The sequence below is a fragment of the Drosophila rhopaloa genome, unplaced genomic scaffold, assembly GCF_018152115.1.
Source record: "Drosophila rhopaloa isolate 14029-0021.01 unplaced genomic scaffold, ASM1815211v1 contig_203, whole genome shotgun sequence".
Classification (NCBI taxonomy): Eukaryota; Metazoa; Arthropoda; class Insecta; order Diptera; family Drosophilidae; genus Drosophila; species Drosophila rhopaloa.
The window spans coordinates 2,091,096-2,107,901 of record NW_025335088.1 but is presented as its reverse complement, the minus strand read 5'-3'; the positions used below and the strand labels follow the sequence as shown (position 1 = coordinate 2,107,901).

General features: G+C 37.5%; 1 protein-coding gene across 1 annotated transcript; it reads right to left on the bottom strand.

Moving 5' to 3' along the window:
- Positions 1-383: 383 nt before the first annotated feature.
- LOC108039247 lies at positions 384-3,234 on the bottom strand. Its single transcript, XM_017116182.2, has 2 exons — positions 2,005-3,234; positions 384-1,923 (listed from the first exon to the last, which is right to left on the bottom strand). The coding sequence occupies exons 1-2, from the start codon at positions 2,830-2,832 to the stop codon at positions 619-621; spliced, it is 2,133 nt and encodes a 710-aa protein (XP_016971671.2). The 5' UTR covers positions 2,833-3,234; the 3' UTR covers positions 384-618.
- Positions 3,235-16,806: the final 13,572 nt, after the last annotated feature.

Below are 16,806 nucleotides of genomic sequence, written 5' to 3'. Positions count from 1 at the left end.
AAATCGCAGGGGCAGACTTTGAAGCTGGCTGGACTAGATCTTAGAGAAGATTGCTTCTCTCATGGACAATTTTATGTCATATGCTCTAGAGTTAGCTCTGCCAGTAGCCTTATTATTCTCGCTCCTGAAGGATCTTCTAAAAATGTTGTTTACACAGAGGTTTTAAAGTAATCATATTAATTAACATTATTAAACCTAGAAAGTTTCAGTGGAATAGGTCTAATTAGAGTTACCACATTAAAAAAAAATCACCAATTTCTCTACCTCAGGGGTGGTGTGGAAATGGGAAAGTCTTGACAACCGTACTCAAAACAAATTTTAAGCGAACGAAGTCGCGCCGGGTACAGCTAGTATATATATAAAATAAATTTTGGTCCAATTAATTTATTTTAGCCCAACTTTTAGTTTTATTTACAGACTTTTTAAAACATGGATTATAATGATTTTACACAATATTTTTCTATAAAAACATAATATAATTTATATTTTCCTTGGCGGTATTTTTAATAAAAAATTTAAGTTTGTATTGTATTTTTTGAGCGCACATTTATAAAAAAAGTATAGGTAAATAGAGGTTGTATGTATAAAAAAAATTGTTAAGGCTTTGGTGGAATTTTTTTAAGAACAGGCACATTCTATAACCTGCATATCACTCCATGTGGAAATTTTCAGCTTATCGCTATGGACTTCGTCAACATGCAATATTTCGAGCATTTCAAGTTTTGAAGGAGCACAACACGGACGGGGTGCACGACTGTGATCTTCTTGCCATATTAGACTTTGCAATAGGGCGTGATGATGGGCTGGATTGTGACGTGGGGGACATCGACCATGGCAATAGCCGGCATCAAATACTTTTGGCTGTAATATAAACTCAAAACCCTTAATGTCTTTGAATGCAACATCCAACTGATTTCTACAGCAACGTTGGTGCACTTTGTAGCAATTATTGCTCCATTTATCCTTTCGCCAAGATGTACCATGATCTGAACGATGATGTACGTAATCTTCGCTTCTATTATTAGTCAGCATGATATGATGAATGTCCAAGTTATCCTCTTGGTGGGAATTCAGGGATCCGTGTCCGATTATATTTAGAACTGGCATGAGGTTAAAGTTTTCGTTGTTTTGTGCTGTCGATTTTGCAGATGACGATTCCGTCGACGGGCTAGATTCACTAAGTATACGAGCACCAACACTCTTGCATCTATCGCATTGAATTTCTATACCCAAGTTTTCGTGGGTTTTGTTCAACCAACCCTGAACAGCTTTTGTCACGTCAAATTCTATCCACTGAGTTCGAGTTTCTTCTAAGCCAATATTTTCGAATTCTATTTTTCGGGAAGCTAGCAGCCTTCGTCTGTTTGCTGTGAGTAATTGATATACTTTAAGATTTAGTTGCCGGATTCGGACTTTTTTAAATTGATTAGATTTGACTTCATCAGAATGACAGCTTCTAACTATATTAACCGAATTATCATTTCCAGAAACGTGGCTAAATTTTCTTTTTTTAGGCCCTTGCCAACGACGGGAATTTTGTGCCAGGGATGAGCTATAGAGAAGCATTAGTCTTACGTTGGCTTCGTCAATTTTATCATGGTAAATCTTGGCATCTTTGATATTTGTTAGTGGAAAGTGCAATAGAATATTTGTTTTATCAGGTTGGTTAAATTTTAACTCTTCATTCCTGTTTTGAGTTTTGGTTTGTCTTAGCCGGCTTATGTTTTTAAGTGATCTTTTATGTCGCCATCGTCTGTGACTTATGTCATTGAATTTGTTTGTAACAATGCTTAACAAATTTAGGTCTCCCATGGATGAAGCTCCATAGTTATTATAATAACTAGGTACCTTTTCCTGGTTATTCCTTAGACGATTTAGGTATTCTATATATTTGTTATAATATTCAACTTGGCTTATATTGACCTGTAAATATATAAATGCATTAAAGGCCAATTTTGGATATGGTTTGGGCATTGCTGTCCAGGTTTGTTCTAAATTTCTTACCTTACTCATATCGGGTATTTTTTTCATTCCTAGTCCTTTTAAAACTAGTCGTTTAAGTCTGGCCTCGTCTACGCGTCTTAAATTGGTCATTTGCTTTATTTGTCTATTGTGACTCTTGGCTTTTATTTGAATATCTCTGGTTTGTCTCTTTTGCCTATTGTGAATTGGTAAAGTGTTGTTCCACGCAACTGCTATTTTCTGATTGATTGTGTGTGGCATGTTATTAGACTGGCTTATATTAATCAGACTATATATATTTGAACTGACATTATAAAATGAGGCTCTGATTTGTTTGCTAATCTTTTTAGTCAAATTGTTAAGAACCGTTTCCGTTCTTGATATTTTGGTATTCATTTTGGATTGTAGTTGATTGGTTTTTAGGCTATCAACTTCATATAGATTTTTAAGCGGCGAAATGCGAATTTGCATATTTGGATTTTGGTTATGTGATAAAGACGATTCGTTTAAATTTAACGTTTGGCGGAACATTCCATGACCACTTACTTTCTGCTGAGTTGGCAACAATAAAACTAATAAAATCCATATTTGTAGGTACTTCAAAGACCTAGTATAAACTTTGGGAAACTTAGCTTGAATATAATGAGTACAAGGCTGCCGTTTCACTTCTTTAACGTCTATTGTATTTGAAATGGTGTGGCAACAATAAACACAAATAAAAAAATTTAAAAACCAGGTACACTTGTTCCTAATAGTGAACAATATATTTGAATTGTGGTTTCTAGCTTTAGATTTGCATTCAAAAGAATGGAACCTTTCTGTTTGTTCATGGTTTTTTGTCGTAAAATTTGGTTTAATGACTATTATCATGTTTTCTCCACATGGCCATCAAATTTAATTTGATGTTGATATAAAAAGGTTCGTAATCTCTCCATTCATTCGATCTGTACTCTCCAATTATCTAGCCTCTTCTTTGAATTGCATATATATTTAAACATTTATGCACAGAAATTTGTTGTAAAATGTTCACATCCACACTTTGTACTAGATTGTGTACATGAGTTCTGTGAGCATCTGTTAACGTTCAGACTCAGAAATGTTGTTTGTGAATAATTTTTAAGAAACAACACAAAATGCTCTCGGTAAAAGTAAATAAATGATCAGAGTTCCTCGAAAATTTGTACATATTTTCGTCTCGTTCGCACTGCTTTCAACATTCCTATACACAATTAAACCGAACCTGTTCGGCCGTTGATTCAAATTCGACTAAAATTCCCTACAGCGAATGCTTACTTAGCAGCAGCAATATAAACAACTCACACATCCACACATACTCCCACAATACACTGGACATTTGCTTTCACAAACACACGCAAATGGTCACGTACAGAGTGCTATTTACATACATTCAACACCCGAGTTCAGCATGACCTGGCTGCTTCCAATACGTACATCTTTCGAAAGTGTATTTCAGCTCGACATGCGTTCCCAGGGCATGCTTTTCTCCTTTCGTTTTTCCAATGGCTGGGTCACTAACGGGAAGATACTTATTTCAGAGACCAAACTTATTAATTTCATGCTAAATGTTATATGTAATTGTTATTTTATTTATTTTTATTTTACAAGAGAAATAACTGTCGTTTTATTTGTTAAAAGCCATCATACTTATCTTTTTTTCATTAAGGCATTTTAATGCTTATGTTTTACAAAACAGAAACTAATTCTCGTTAAATTCCTGACGAAATTAAAATTAACAAATATACTATAATATTAAATGCTATCTTCTTTTCGGTAATAACAACAAGAAAATATATAATTTTTGGGCTAACAACCAACTTAAGCAGTTTTTTAATTACAAAAGCAGCTGTTGATTCTAAGAGTAAGTTCTCTGTGACAACCGGTCCTCCATATACTTTCTACAAAAATTCTAGCTATCAACATTTTAAGCAAATGCCATTACCGTATATAAAAAACAAAAGACACTATTTGCCTGATGACGTTTCTGTTCATATTTGTATGCTCGTCTTTAAAAAAACGCAGCATGACCGGCCATTCTTCTCTGATATGGTTCAATATTAAAAGAAATTGCTGTTTATAACACAATGATACACAACAGCGAAATCTTCACAAATAATGATTAGAATCAATCAATGATAACAATGGGCATTTTTTTAATGGGCATTCAAGTCTCTTATAAATATTTATAACCTTGCAGAGGGTATTAAAATTTCAGTCAAAAGTTTGCAACGCAGCGAAGGGCACATTTCCGACCCTATGAAGTATATAATATAATATATAGTATATGACCGTATGTAACATATACCTGGCATAGTATATAAATTTAGGCTTGCCGAAGTTTGCTTCCTTTCTTGTTTTTTTATACCCTTGCAGAGGGTATTATAATTTTGGTCAAAAGTGTGCAACGCAGTGAAGGAGACATCTCCGACCCTATAAAGTATATATATTCTTGATCAGGATCACCTCCTGAGTTGATATAGCCATGTCCGTCTGTCCGTCTGTCCGTCTGTCTGTTTCTACGCAAACTAGTCTCTCAGTTTTAAAGCTATCGAGTTGAAACTTTGCACACACCCTTCTTTCCTTTGCACGCAGTATATATGTCGGAACGGCCGGGATCGGCCGACTATATCCTATAGCTGCCATATAACTGATTGATCGGAAATGCCATAACTTAGGTGTTTGTAAAGTTAGGAATTTGGAATTTTCTATGGGTTTTATATTTGGCCAATCAAACCCACCTACCAAATTTCATAAGGATCGGCCGACTATATCCTATAGCTGCTATATAACTGAACGATTGGAAATGCCATAACTTTGGTGTTTTTAAAGTTAGGAAGTTTGGATTTTTTATGAGTATTAAGAATACATAATATGAATAATTTTGGAGAATATAATTTACAGAGTATTCTGCAAGGGTATATCAACTTCGGCTCCGCCCGAAGTTAGCTTTAATTTCTTGTTTTATTTTGGTTGTGAACCCAATTTCTCAAATAATGTTTTAATTGACTTAGCTAAATATCAAAGAAAGGCTGGTCTCTGATCAATCCATTATAACCGCTATTTTAAATCTCTTTCGAGAAGTTGATTCCTTCAAAAATATGGTAAATTGGGAAGTTTCTGGAGTTAATGTAAATAATTTGTGTAGGGGTTTGAATAGGACAATACCTAAGCACTCATCCAGGAATACCTCGGGCGCTAGCGAATAAAAAGGCTCAACTTGAAGAAGATCCAAAAGAAGAGAACTTTCGGTTAAGACATTTGATGTACGACTTGGATATGGTGTAAGCATAAGGCTGTGTTGATTGATCGAAAACAGAATATGTCGTTTGAAAAATATATTGACTATTGCCTGATTTGTTGTTGCCGTCATGTTTTCAAACGAAAGCGAGGAAGGATAATAATTAGATTTGCGCTTGGTGTTAATAAAGTTATAAAATTGTTTCGGACCTGAACCAGGACCTTACAACGGTGTAAGTAATTATTATAACACTGAGCATTAAGCACGGTGATTATTGACCGAGCACTAAAATATCTAGCAAAAATAAATTTATATTTTTATAAAGGGTGGACTTTACATTTCTTAAGTGTAGATTGACGAAAAGTATCACGGAACACTTGAATTCGGAACTTATATTATTGCAGTGTAAAAAACATAAAGGGAATAGGCCATATTAAAGCATGAGTAAAGATCAGACCAATTAAAGCCAGAAATAATATTAAACAATGTTTTCTCCAAGAAGGCGAAACATGGAATACATGGTAGTAAGACATTTGATCCATCCTCCGTCTACCACGTAACTCCTAGTACATTGATATCTCATAAAAATACCAACTGATCCCTATGGGAAAACTGATTCGTCTGACATGGGGGCAATCCTGTGTAATGTGTACTTCCCAGAAAAAACATCGGAGCTTAGGCTCTCCGGCTTTTGCCAGGATTCTGTAAACAATATTATATGAGATGCAAATACAATTAAAAAAGCTCGTTTGGGACTGTTATCTTGAAAGATGAAATATAAGAAAACTTAAACTTTTCCACCCTTACATTATTGTTATCGGCTTTAGTTCTGTCTTGTATATAAGACAACATCAGAAGATGTTAGATCAGGGGAAAGCCGAGAAAGAAATATTTGTTTCTTTAGTGGAAGCACTGAAAGGGATTTTGGTGGAGCAGACCTTGTTTCTGAAAACTTAACTTGGGCCGGTAGTACAGGTTCAGTAACTCCTGGTGAGGTATAGGTGAATACAGTAATTGTAAAGCCACAGCGTACAAATCTGAATTTTTAAAAGCATGCCTTTTTGCATACCTTTCGCTACGGATTGTTCCGGATACCGGATCTTTTTAAGCTGCTGATCTTAGCAACGTTTTGCGCCTTTTTTGCTTTTAGGGTTGTCCTATAATAGCTTACGGCTTTTAAACTGCGATTCCAGCTCCGAGAGATCAGCTCTGCGAAAACTATCTCTAGAAACGCCGTAAAAGCTAATCAGCCAGTTCAAGCGGCCCTCTGTTTAACGCATGGACGATTTCATTTAGATTTCCCCTATGACTTATTCGCCCAACAAACCACAAACAACACCATTTTTTCACACAGCCAGCAAGTCATGTCAGCCCTAATTACCAGGCTGCATTTTTTGCAGAAACAGACCAAATCATTATTCTCTGTTCCAAGAAAATAAATTGAAATTTGTAAGCGATTAGTTATTCGAACCGCAAGAGCGACTTCAGATCAATGCCTAAACTTATGCTGCAGCTAACTAGGTTTCTTGAGAAGTAGGTGTGTAGAAAAGAGGTCAGGGACTTCCCAGAAAGTGTTTATACGTTTTAATCACTCTCTTTTGAGAGAGCATAACCGATCGACCAGTGCAGCCAGAGCATATTTATATAAGCTAGCCTCTTACATCTACCACATTTAGAAACGTATCCACAACAGCGAATATATGTTTCTTTGATCTGCTATCATACACAGGCCCATAATGTTATCTGTGAATAATCTTAAAAGGCTAGTTGTCGTTTCGCATTTTTCTTTGCCTATATCCGGAAAATAAGCTATGCACTTTTAACAATTTTGAAATTGATAAGAGATTTAATCCTTCATTTTCGGAAGTCAATAGCTTTTGCCAATAGCACCTAACATTTTATACCTCCTAACATGACCTAGTTCATGATACTTGTCTATGCACATGCACTTCCATTCGATTAGGTGTGTAAAAAATAATAACCTGTCTTTCCTGAAAGTAAAATTTTTCCAATTTACAACTTTTAACGGACAAATTATTTAACTTATTTCAAATGTGTTTGCCCTACTTTTAATAATTGGTTGCATCTCCTTAAAGCATCGTCTTTTTTTGTTCTTGGTAGCTTATTGCCTCATCAACATAATAATCCACAGAAATCCCCATCATGACAGGAACATCTACTGTGGCCGAACACCAGATCACCATGAAGAACGACAAACCAATCAAGCAGAGATACTATGAGTCGGAGGGGAGATTAACGCAAAGGTAGACGAGCCTCTAAAAATTGGATTTATAGAGCATTAGAGAAGTCCATACAGCTCTACCATGTAATGGTTAAAAAGAAGACGGGCAGATTAATTATATCTTCGACTAACTTAGGGAAGCACGATACATAAGCAGTTTGGATATGAACTGTGCGTTCTGCAAGAAGGCTTTTAGTGATCGCATACTTTCAAGGGACGGGATTCCAAAAGTAGTAATATCCGACCACGGAGTGCAATGTACCAGCCGTTCCATTAAAATAATTTCAGCGAGACGCGGGTAAAACAGAATTTCACGGCACAACGAGCAAATATAACGGTAAAGACTATGATAGCTCAGTTCGCAGAAAAATACCGAAGGAAGCGGGATGACAACGAGGCAGACAGATGGAGAACGGTCGGGCACAATCCAGAGTCATCCGTCGACTCGCCGCATATAATAAGGTGAACACAAGGAGAATAAAGGATGCACGAGGCGGATCGTGAAAAAAGATGTTCCGAGGTTTCGTCAGAAGAGTTGGAGAAGGGAAAGCCTCATTCGGAAATAACATCATGAGCACATGCATTACTCGAGGTGAGGCTAGAAGGAAGATGGACGCGAAATCGGATCCAGGCGGCCAAGGGCGAAAAGCTGAAAAAGGTAATTAACGAAAAACAAAAGGAGAAAGTAAAAAGTAAACAAAAACTTACCGGAGAAAATGTTCTTTCACGTCGATTCATAAGTGGTCGATTGCCAATGGACGATGGTGTCGAAAATACTGTAAACATCGGGCACATGGAGGGTCACACTTGCCAACATCCCATCAGAGGGAAAAGAAGCGCTAGGCCAAGAAATCGATATCAACAGAAAATGGATCGACAAATCAGTAATGTGACCAAACGACGAGAAAGAGAAAGAGAAAAGTCTAAGGGGGAACATCGAAGACGGGACTTCAAAAGTCTATGCGAAAACGTGTGGGGAGGGAAATTCAAATTGAAAGGAGAAATTCAGGCGTCGTGGAACTCAAGGAGGAGCAGTGAGTTCCCAAGGTACCATGTGGAGGACTCGAAAGCTTTAAAGTCTTTAAAGTTTAAAGTCTATGGGGGAAACATCTTGGGACAGGAACTAAATTAAAGGAGAGAGACATAAAGTTAGAGAGATACGGCGATACCGGAGAGTCCGCGTGCCGTGTGCAAAAGGATATAACGAGACAGAAGCGTACTTTTTAGTCTACTGTGGTACCGGGCAGAGGGTGAAAGGTCAAGCGGTAAAGCCGTGAAACTTGGACGAGGAGTCAAGGAGACGACGAGAAATAAGCAGGCCAAGCGCTGTAAACTGGATCAGTAAGCAAGCAACAGAACGCAAGTGAACATGCAGAGCCGCACGGAGTCAACAAAGAGCAAGAGCAAGGACATTGAGACGTTCGGGACTTTGGGTTTGCGTCTCCGAATCAAGATACTAAGTCCAGGCTCTTTGTTACAATTCCTGTCGCGGTTTGAGCTTGGCCTATTGTTCGTCGTGTCTGGCAGAGTGGAACAAAAAGAGTTCTTCCACAACGAACAGTGTGGTCGCAAGGGAATTTGCCTTCGGCGAAATCCTACGTATGCCTAAATCGTCAAGTAACAAGAAAGGAAAGCTAACTTCGGGCGGAGCCGAAGTTGATATACCCTTGCAGAATACTCTGTAAATTATATTCTCCAAAATTATTCATATGATGCATTCTTAATACTCATAAAAAATACCAACATCCTAACTTTAAAAACACCAAAGTTATGGCATTTCCAATCATTCAGTTATATGGTAGCTATAGGATATAGTCGGCCGATCCTTTTGAAATTTGGTAGGTCGGATTGATTGGCCAAAAATAAAACCCATAGAAAATCCCAACTTCCTAACTTAACAAACACCAAAATTATGGCATTTCCGATTAATCAGTTATATGGCGGCTATAGGATATAGTCGGCCGATCCTTATGAAATTTGATAGGTCGGATTGATTGGCCAAATATAAAACCCATAGAAAACCCCAAACCCCGATCCCGGCCGTTCCGACTTATATACTACGTGCAAAGGAAAAAAGGGTGTGTGCAAAGTTTCAATTCGATAGCTTTAAAACTGAGAGACTAGTTTGCGTAGAAACAGACATACGGAAAGACGGACATGGCAATCTCCATTAATGCATATAGAAACTCCTGCAATGATTCACCCTTATGTTGACGACGTATTCCCAACCTGCCATGAATCTCGGCTGTAGATACCTGCACTCCGAACTCTAGTGACATGGTAACTTCAAACTTTCCCAGTCCTTAATATCTCTCTGGCTACGCCAAAACAATTTTCGCTGCGCCACCAAGTAATTGTTTTGCATAAACAATCTGCTGCAGCGGGCTCCACACAAAACTCCTCAATCAACAGATCTATATTTGGGACACCTGAGAAACTGAAAAACACTTCTTCGACGTCTTTTAATGTAAACTACGATCTAGACTGTCCCTGGTTAGTATGCAAAAAAGTATGATGGAATTTATGTCCTTCATGAAAACGACCATGCAAACACTGGTTCAAAACCAGAACATGGTGTTACAGTTGCTTGCAGGAAAGCAGTACAAATAATTGATGGCAAATATACGAAAAACCATGTGAAAGGCCAATGGCGTTTCTCGGCACAAACATGAAATAACACAGTACCTGAATGAAAATCATATCGACATTATGCTACTGATAGAGACGCACCTCACAAACAAAAACAATTTCCAAATAAGAGGCTTCACCTTCTACCGCATAGATCATCCAGATGGTAAAGCCCACGGCGGAACCGGCATCCTAATCAGGGAACGCATTAAACACCACTTTCACGAAAGGTTTGCAACTAATTACTTGCAGGTCACGTCTATCAAAGTGCAGTCAGATAGCGGAACCCTTTCCATAGCCGCTGTCTACTGCCCGCCTCGCTTTACAATTACTGAAGGACAATTCATGGATTTTTACAACTTACTTGGATATCGCTTCATAGCAGCAGGAGATTCTAATTCCAAACATACCCACTGGGGATCACGACTCGTGACTCTCAAAGGAAGGCAATTATATAATGCAATTATAAATCTAAGCAACAAATTGGACTATGTTTCCCCAGGTAACCCCACATACTTTCGCCAACCAGTACAAAACATCCTCGGTGGAGGGCTCACCCAAATCTGAGCTCTCCAACCGAAACAGTCACTCCGATAAGAAACCCATCAGGTAGCTGGACCCAAGCGCACTTGGGCCTACTCTCTTCGTCCTATATACAGCGGATATTCCTACAAACGAGCAGCTAACAACATCTACTTTCGCTGACAACACTGCAATCCTAAGTCGTTCGGGGAGCCCAAGCCGAGCAACAACACAACTAGCCAATCACCTCATCGTAGTTGAAAGGTGACTATCGGATTGGCGTATTAAAATAAGTGAACAAAAATGTAAACACATAACGTTTACTCTCAACAGGCAAACATGCCCTATCATTGAATAGTACTCCGATTCCCCAAGTCAACGAAGTAACGTATCTCGGCGTCCACATAGACAGACGACTAACCTGGAGAAGACGCATCGAATGCAAGAAACTACATCTAAAACTAAAAGCCAGCAGCTTCCACTGGATATTAAACATTAGATCGCCCCTGCGTCTGGACTACAAGGTCCTGCTCTACAACTCTACTCTCAAGCCGATCTGGACATATAGTTCCCAGCTATGGGAAATCCTGAGGACTATCACTGGGCCACCGTGGTATATTCGCAACCAAAACATCCACAGAGACTTCGGCATTCTGGCAGTAAGAGATGAAATTGACAAACAAAAGACGACCTACAAACAAAAACTCTCCGTGCACCCAAATCATCTCGCAAGAGACTTGTCTCGGGTTTCCAGCAGAACCCGCCTTCAACGCAACGACCTTCCAACCCAGCAATAATTTTACTCAGTACCAGTCTTATGACTGTTAGTTAGATTACTATAAGATTTGATATACTTATTGTTAGTATCCGAAAAGAGGAGATTCAATAAATAAATAGCAAAGCAATTTCAAAAAAAACAAGAAAGGAAAGCTAACTTCGGGCGGAGCCGAAGTTGATATACCCTTGCAGAATACTCTGTAAATTATATTCTCCAAAATTATTCATATGATGCATTCTTAATACTCATAAAAAATCCGAACTTCCTAACTTTAACAACAACAAAGTTATGGCATTTCCAATCGTTCAGTTATATGGGAGCTATAGGATATAGTCGGCCGATCCTTATGAAATTTGGTAGGTCGGATTGATTGGTCAAATATAAAACCCATAGAAAATCCCAACTTCCTAACTTTACAAACACGAAAGTTATGGCATTTCCGATCAATCAGTTATATGGCAGCTATAGGATATAGTCGGCCGATCCCGGCCGTTCCGACTTATATACTGCGTGCAAAGGAAAGAAGGGTGTGTGCAAAGTTTCAATCCGATAGCTTTAAAACTGAGAGACTAGTTTGCGTAGAAACAGACAGACGGACAGACAGACGGACAGACAGACGGACAGACAGACCGACATGGCTATATCAACTCAGGAGGTGATCCTGATCAAGAATATATATACTTTATAGGGTCGGAGATGTCTCCTTCACTGCGTTGCACACTTTTGACCAAAATTATAATACCCTCTGCAAGGGTATAATGATAACAAGAAAGGAAAGCTAACTTCGGGCGGAGCCGAAGTTGATATACCCTTGCAGAATACTCTGAAAATTATATTCTCCAAAATTATTCATATGATGCATTCTTAATACTCATAAAAAATCCCAACTTCCTAACTTTAAAAACACCAAAGTTATGGCATTTCCAATCGTTCGGTTATATGGCAGCTATAAGATATAGTCGGCCGATCCTTATGAAGTTTGGTAGGTCGGATTGATTGGCCAAAAATAAAACCCATAGAAAATCCCAACTTCCTAACTTTACAAACACCAAAGTTATGGCATTTCCGATCAATCAGTTATATGGCAGCTATAGGATATAGTCAGCCGATCCTTATAAAATTTGGTACGTCAAATTGATTGGCCAAATGTAAAACCCATAGAAAATCCCAACTTCCTAACTTTAAAAACACCAAAGTTATGGCATTTCCGATCGTTCAGTTATATGGCAGCTATAGGATATAGTCGGCCGATCCCGGCCGTTCCGACTTATATACTGCGTGCAAAGAAAAGAAGGGTGTGTGCAAAGTTTCAATTCGATAGCTTTAAAACTGAGAGACTAGTTCGCGTAGAAACAGACAGACGGACAGACAGACGGACAGACAGACGGACAGACGGACAGACGGACATGCTTATATCAACTCAGGAGGTGATCCTGATCAAGAATATATATACTTTATATGGTCGGAGATGTCTCCTTCACTGCGTTGCACACTTTTGACCAAAATTATAATACCCTCTGCAAGGGTATAAAAATTAGGTTAGAAGTTAAGCCACAGAAGTAGAAAGGCAAGAGGATTGGTCAATGGGTTAGGACCATCATCAAATCGATAACAGTTTTTATACCCTTAATAACTTTGGTGTTTTTAAAGTTAGGAAGTTGGGATTTTTTATGAGTATTAAGAATGCATCATATGAATAATTTTGGAGAATATAATTAACAGAGTATTCTGCAAGGGTATATCGACTTCGGCTCCGCCCGAAGTTAGCTTTCCTTTCTTGTTTTAAGTTCGGAACATGCAGAGAAGCTAGAAGAAGATATAAGGAAAATGCAAGAAGAGGAGATAAGAGTAAAATAAGCAATAAAGGCGCAAGAAACGACAGCAAATTCATTATTATGTTTAAGAATTTAACGACATACATTAATGAGGAACAGATTAGGGTAAATAAATTTATCAATAATTATAGGAATGGCTTTAATAAAACGATTGTGCGAAAAGATAAGAGAATCTGTAGATTGGAATATATCGACAGAGTTTCTGTAACTCCGATTGGACTCAATATGTATATTCGATAAAAAGGAAACAAGTAAATGTGTTCAAGAATTAGAAGAACAAAAGATTCAGGTAGCATCTGAAGAACACATGTATGAGCTTCTAGAGTTAAGAGCGATTATGAATAAGACAGGCATAATATTTTCAGTAAGATTATCTATTTTCCAGGAGGAAATATATTCGTTACACAGAGTATTTCCACTCCCCATTAATAAAACATAATTTATTATCACACCCAATTATGATGCAATTAATACCAAGGAAATGTACTTCTATAAAAATAATAAAATTGTAAATCAGGTTAATGAAAGTTGTCTGGAAGGATGATGAACCGAGAGGAGGCGTTCAGCACCAAGATATTTGAACCAGAAGCTGGATACATCGAAATTTTCAACGGAGAAAACGTAAAACTACAAACAGATTGTGGACGGGAAAGGATACTGAATATATTGATCAGAGTCTCCAGCGTGTTGACATAGCCATACTATTCCGGATGTGGATAATTTAGCAGCTAACTTCGGGTTTTTTGCACTCACATTAATGCAATGCGCGCATGTAGTATGTGTGCCGACTGCTCCCTGCATTTCTGAAATTCACCACAGCTAAAATTCATCACGATTTCATCAGTAAGCCGACGGCGACGCCGGCAGACCCGACACTCTGTCGACAATCGTAATAAACGTAGGAAATACATATTAAATCTCACTCTCTTACTTTGTATCTCTCATCGTAAGTAAGGATCTGCTGAGAGGAGAACAATCTATTAAAATCACATCGCCTCGAAATTGAAATAACAAAATGTTTTTTTAATAAGTATTCTAAACGATACTTATTAATTATTTTATTTTGTGGGTATTCTATTCTAAAATAACATGTTTTATATCGTTCTTAAATAATTGGGTGCATATATCAAGTGAATTTAAATAATTTAAATATTTTGCTTTGACGCAAAGCCATACATACATGTAAAAACAAATTAGGCAAGCGGGAGAATTAAAAGAATTTTTAATTGCACTTTGCATTTGAATATCTAAGAAATCAGTTTAGCGTCTGAGATTTATTAATGAATAATTAAAAAATATATGACAAGTTTTTATAAATTTAAGGGAGTGTTGTTTTATTTTATATATGTATACTTAAAAGTTCTCAGCATGTGACAAATATTGAAACGTTTGAAGTATTCAAACAGTAAAACTTGCAACCCCCTTGCCACTTGTTTAAAAACCAAATTTAAATATCATTTTAAACGCAGAAATTATTTTAAAAATCCTCCCGATGGATAAATGTTTTTTCATCTATCATAGCTAATTTACAATAATGTCTCTCGGCTCATTTCTGACTTTCATGAATCAAAAGTTTCAAATAAAGAACTTTTCGTAGTCGATTTCGCTGCTTTCGACTCTAGCAGAGCGTTAGGCGCAGCGTCAACTGCTGCGAACGAAAACGTGCACGTGAATGTTATTTGGCTGCACTTTGGAATCTACCCCTATAATCTTCTTCCATTTTATCCTTTATGTTCTGACAGAGCCAAGCGCAGTTACATATGTACATACATACATACGAGGTGTGTTCAAAAAGTAAGGTGACTTTTCAAATTTCGCGGGCAACATATTTTCGATTATCGATTTTTTTGTTTTGTTATATTGGTACACTCTTCCCTAACATCTGTACCAAGTTTCAATGGAACATCCTCTTTTGTTTGGTTGTGAGAGGCGTAAAGTTACAAGTTATTTTGCGAGCTCGGCGATTTTTTGCTATCGAAAAATATGGATCAAAGGATTTGCATCAAATTTTGTGTAAAAAATAAAATTAAGTGCTCTGAAACACTTGAAATGTTGACAGTGGCATACGGTGAAACTGTTCTGAGTAAAAAAAATGTGTACAAGTGGTACAAACTCTTCCAAGATGGCCGGGAAGATGCCAATGACCAGCCTCGCTCTGGACGCCCAAGCACGTCAACAACTGATGAAAACGTTCAAGCAGTGACGAAAATTGTTTTGGAAAATCGTCGAATCACTATCAGAGAAGTTGCTGAAGATGTCGGTATATCGCTTGGCTCGTGCCATGAAATTTTTTCAAACGTTTTGGGTATGAGTCGTGTGTCAGCGAAGTTTGTTCCGAAATTGCTGAATTTTGACCAAAAGAACCGTCGCATGAGCATCGCTCAAGAGCTGTTGAATGACGTCAACGACGACCCAGATTTACTCAAAAGGGTCATAACTGGTGACAAATCATGGGTATATGGTTATGATATCGAAACCAAAGCCCAATCGTCCCAATGGAAGAGCCCAGGCGAGCCAAGACCGAAAAAAGCACGCCAAGTTCGATCAAATGTCAAAGTTTTGATCACTGTTTTCTTCGATTACCATGGCGTGGTGCATCAGGAGTTCTTACCATATGGTCGTACGGTCAATAAACAGTATTATCTGGAAGTTATGCGCCGTTTGCGAGAAGCAATACGAAAGAAACGTCCAGAATTGTGGAAAAACAATTCATGGCTTTTGCATCACGATAATGCCCCTGCTCACTCATCTTTGCTTGTGAGAGATTTTTTGGCCAAAAACAACACCACAATAATGCCTCAGCCACCATATTCACCGGATTTGGCCCCATGTGACTTTTTCTTGTTCCCAAAACTGAAGAGACCTATGAAAGGACGGAGATTTGCAACGATTGAAGAGATAAAGACTGCATCGCTGCAAGAGCTCAAGGCTATACCGAAAAGTGCTTATGGGAAGTGCTTTGAGGATTGGAAAAACCGTTGGCATAAGTGTATTGTAACTGAGGGGGATTACTTTGAAGGGGACAACATAAATATTGATAAATAAATTAATAGTTTTTCTTGAAAATACAAAGTCACCTTACTTTTTGAACGCACCTCGTACATATATCGAAAAGTGTTTGGTGGCGCCCTTAGAGTTTAGGAGCATTGATGTATTTTGAAATAAATTATTTAATAGATTTAGAAAACTAGTTACATATATTACATTTTACAGATCAAAATAGTGCTAATTATCGGAAAAGATTCGTTACCACAGTCTTATAAGAATGTCCTGGCCGAAGAAGTACAACCTGGACGAAGCCTCCGGAATAAAAATACTAAAAGGTCTGCTCAACAAAACTTAAAAATTTATCAAATGAACAGCTTTTTTCAAAATAAACTATTTTAATTAGATGTAAAAAAAAAATTATTAAGAGTAGTTTATTAAAGTTTAAAATTTGTTACCCTAATTCCACTAAAAGTAAATAATTTAAAACTTAAAAAATAAATTAAATAAACGATACTTAAAAATTATTTTTCTTATATTTGTATAAAACTACTTTCAAATAAATTTTTTAATTGGTCTTGTAAAACTCCAAAAAATG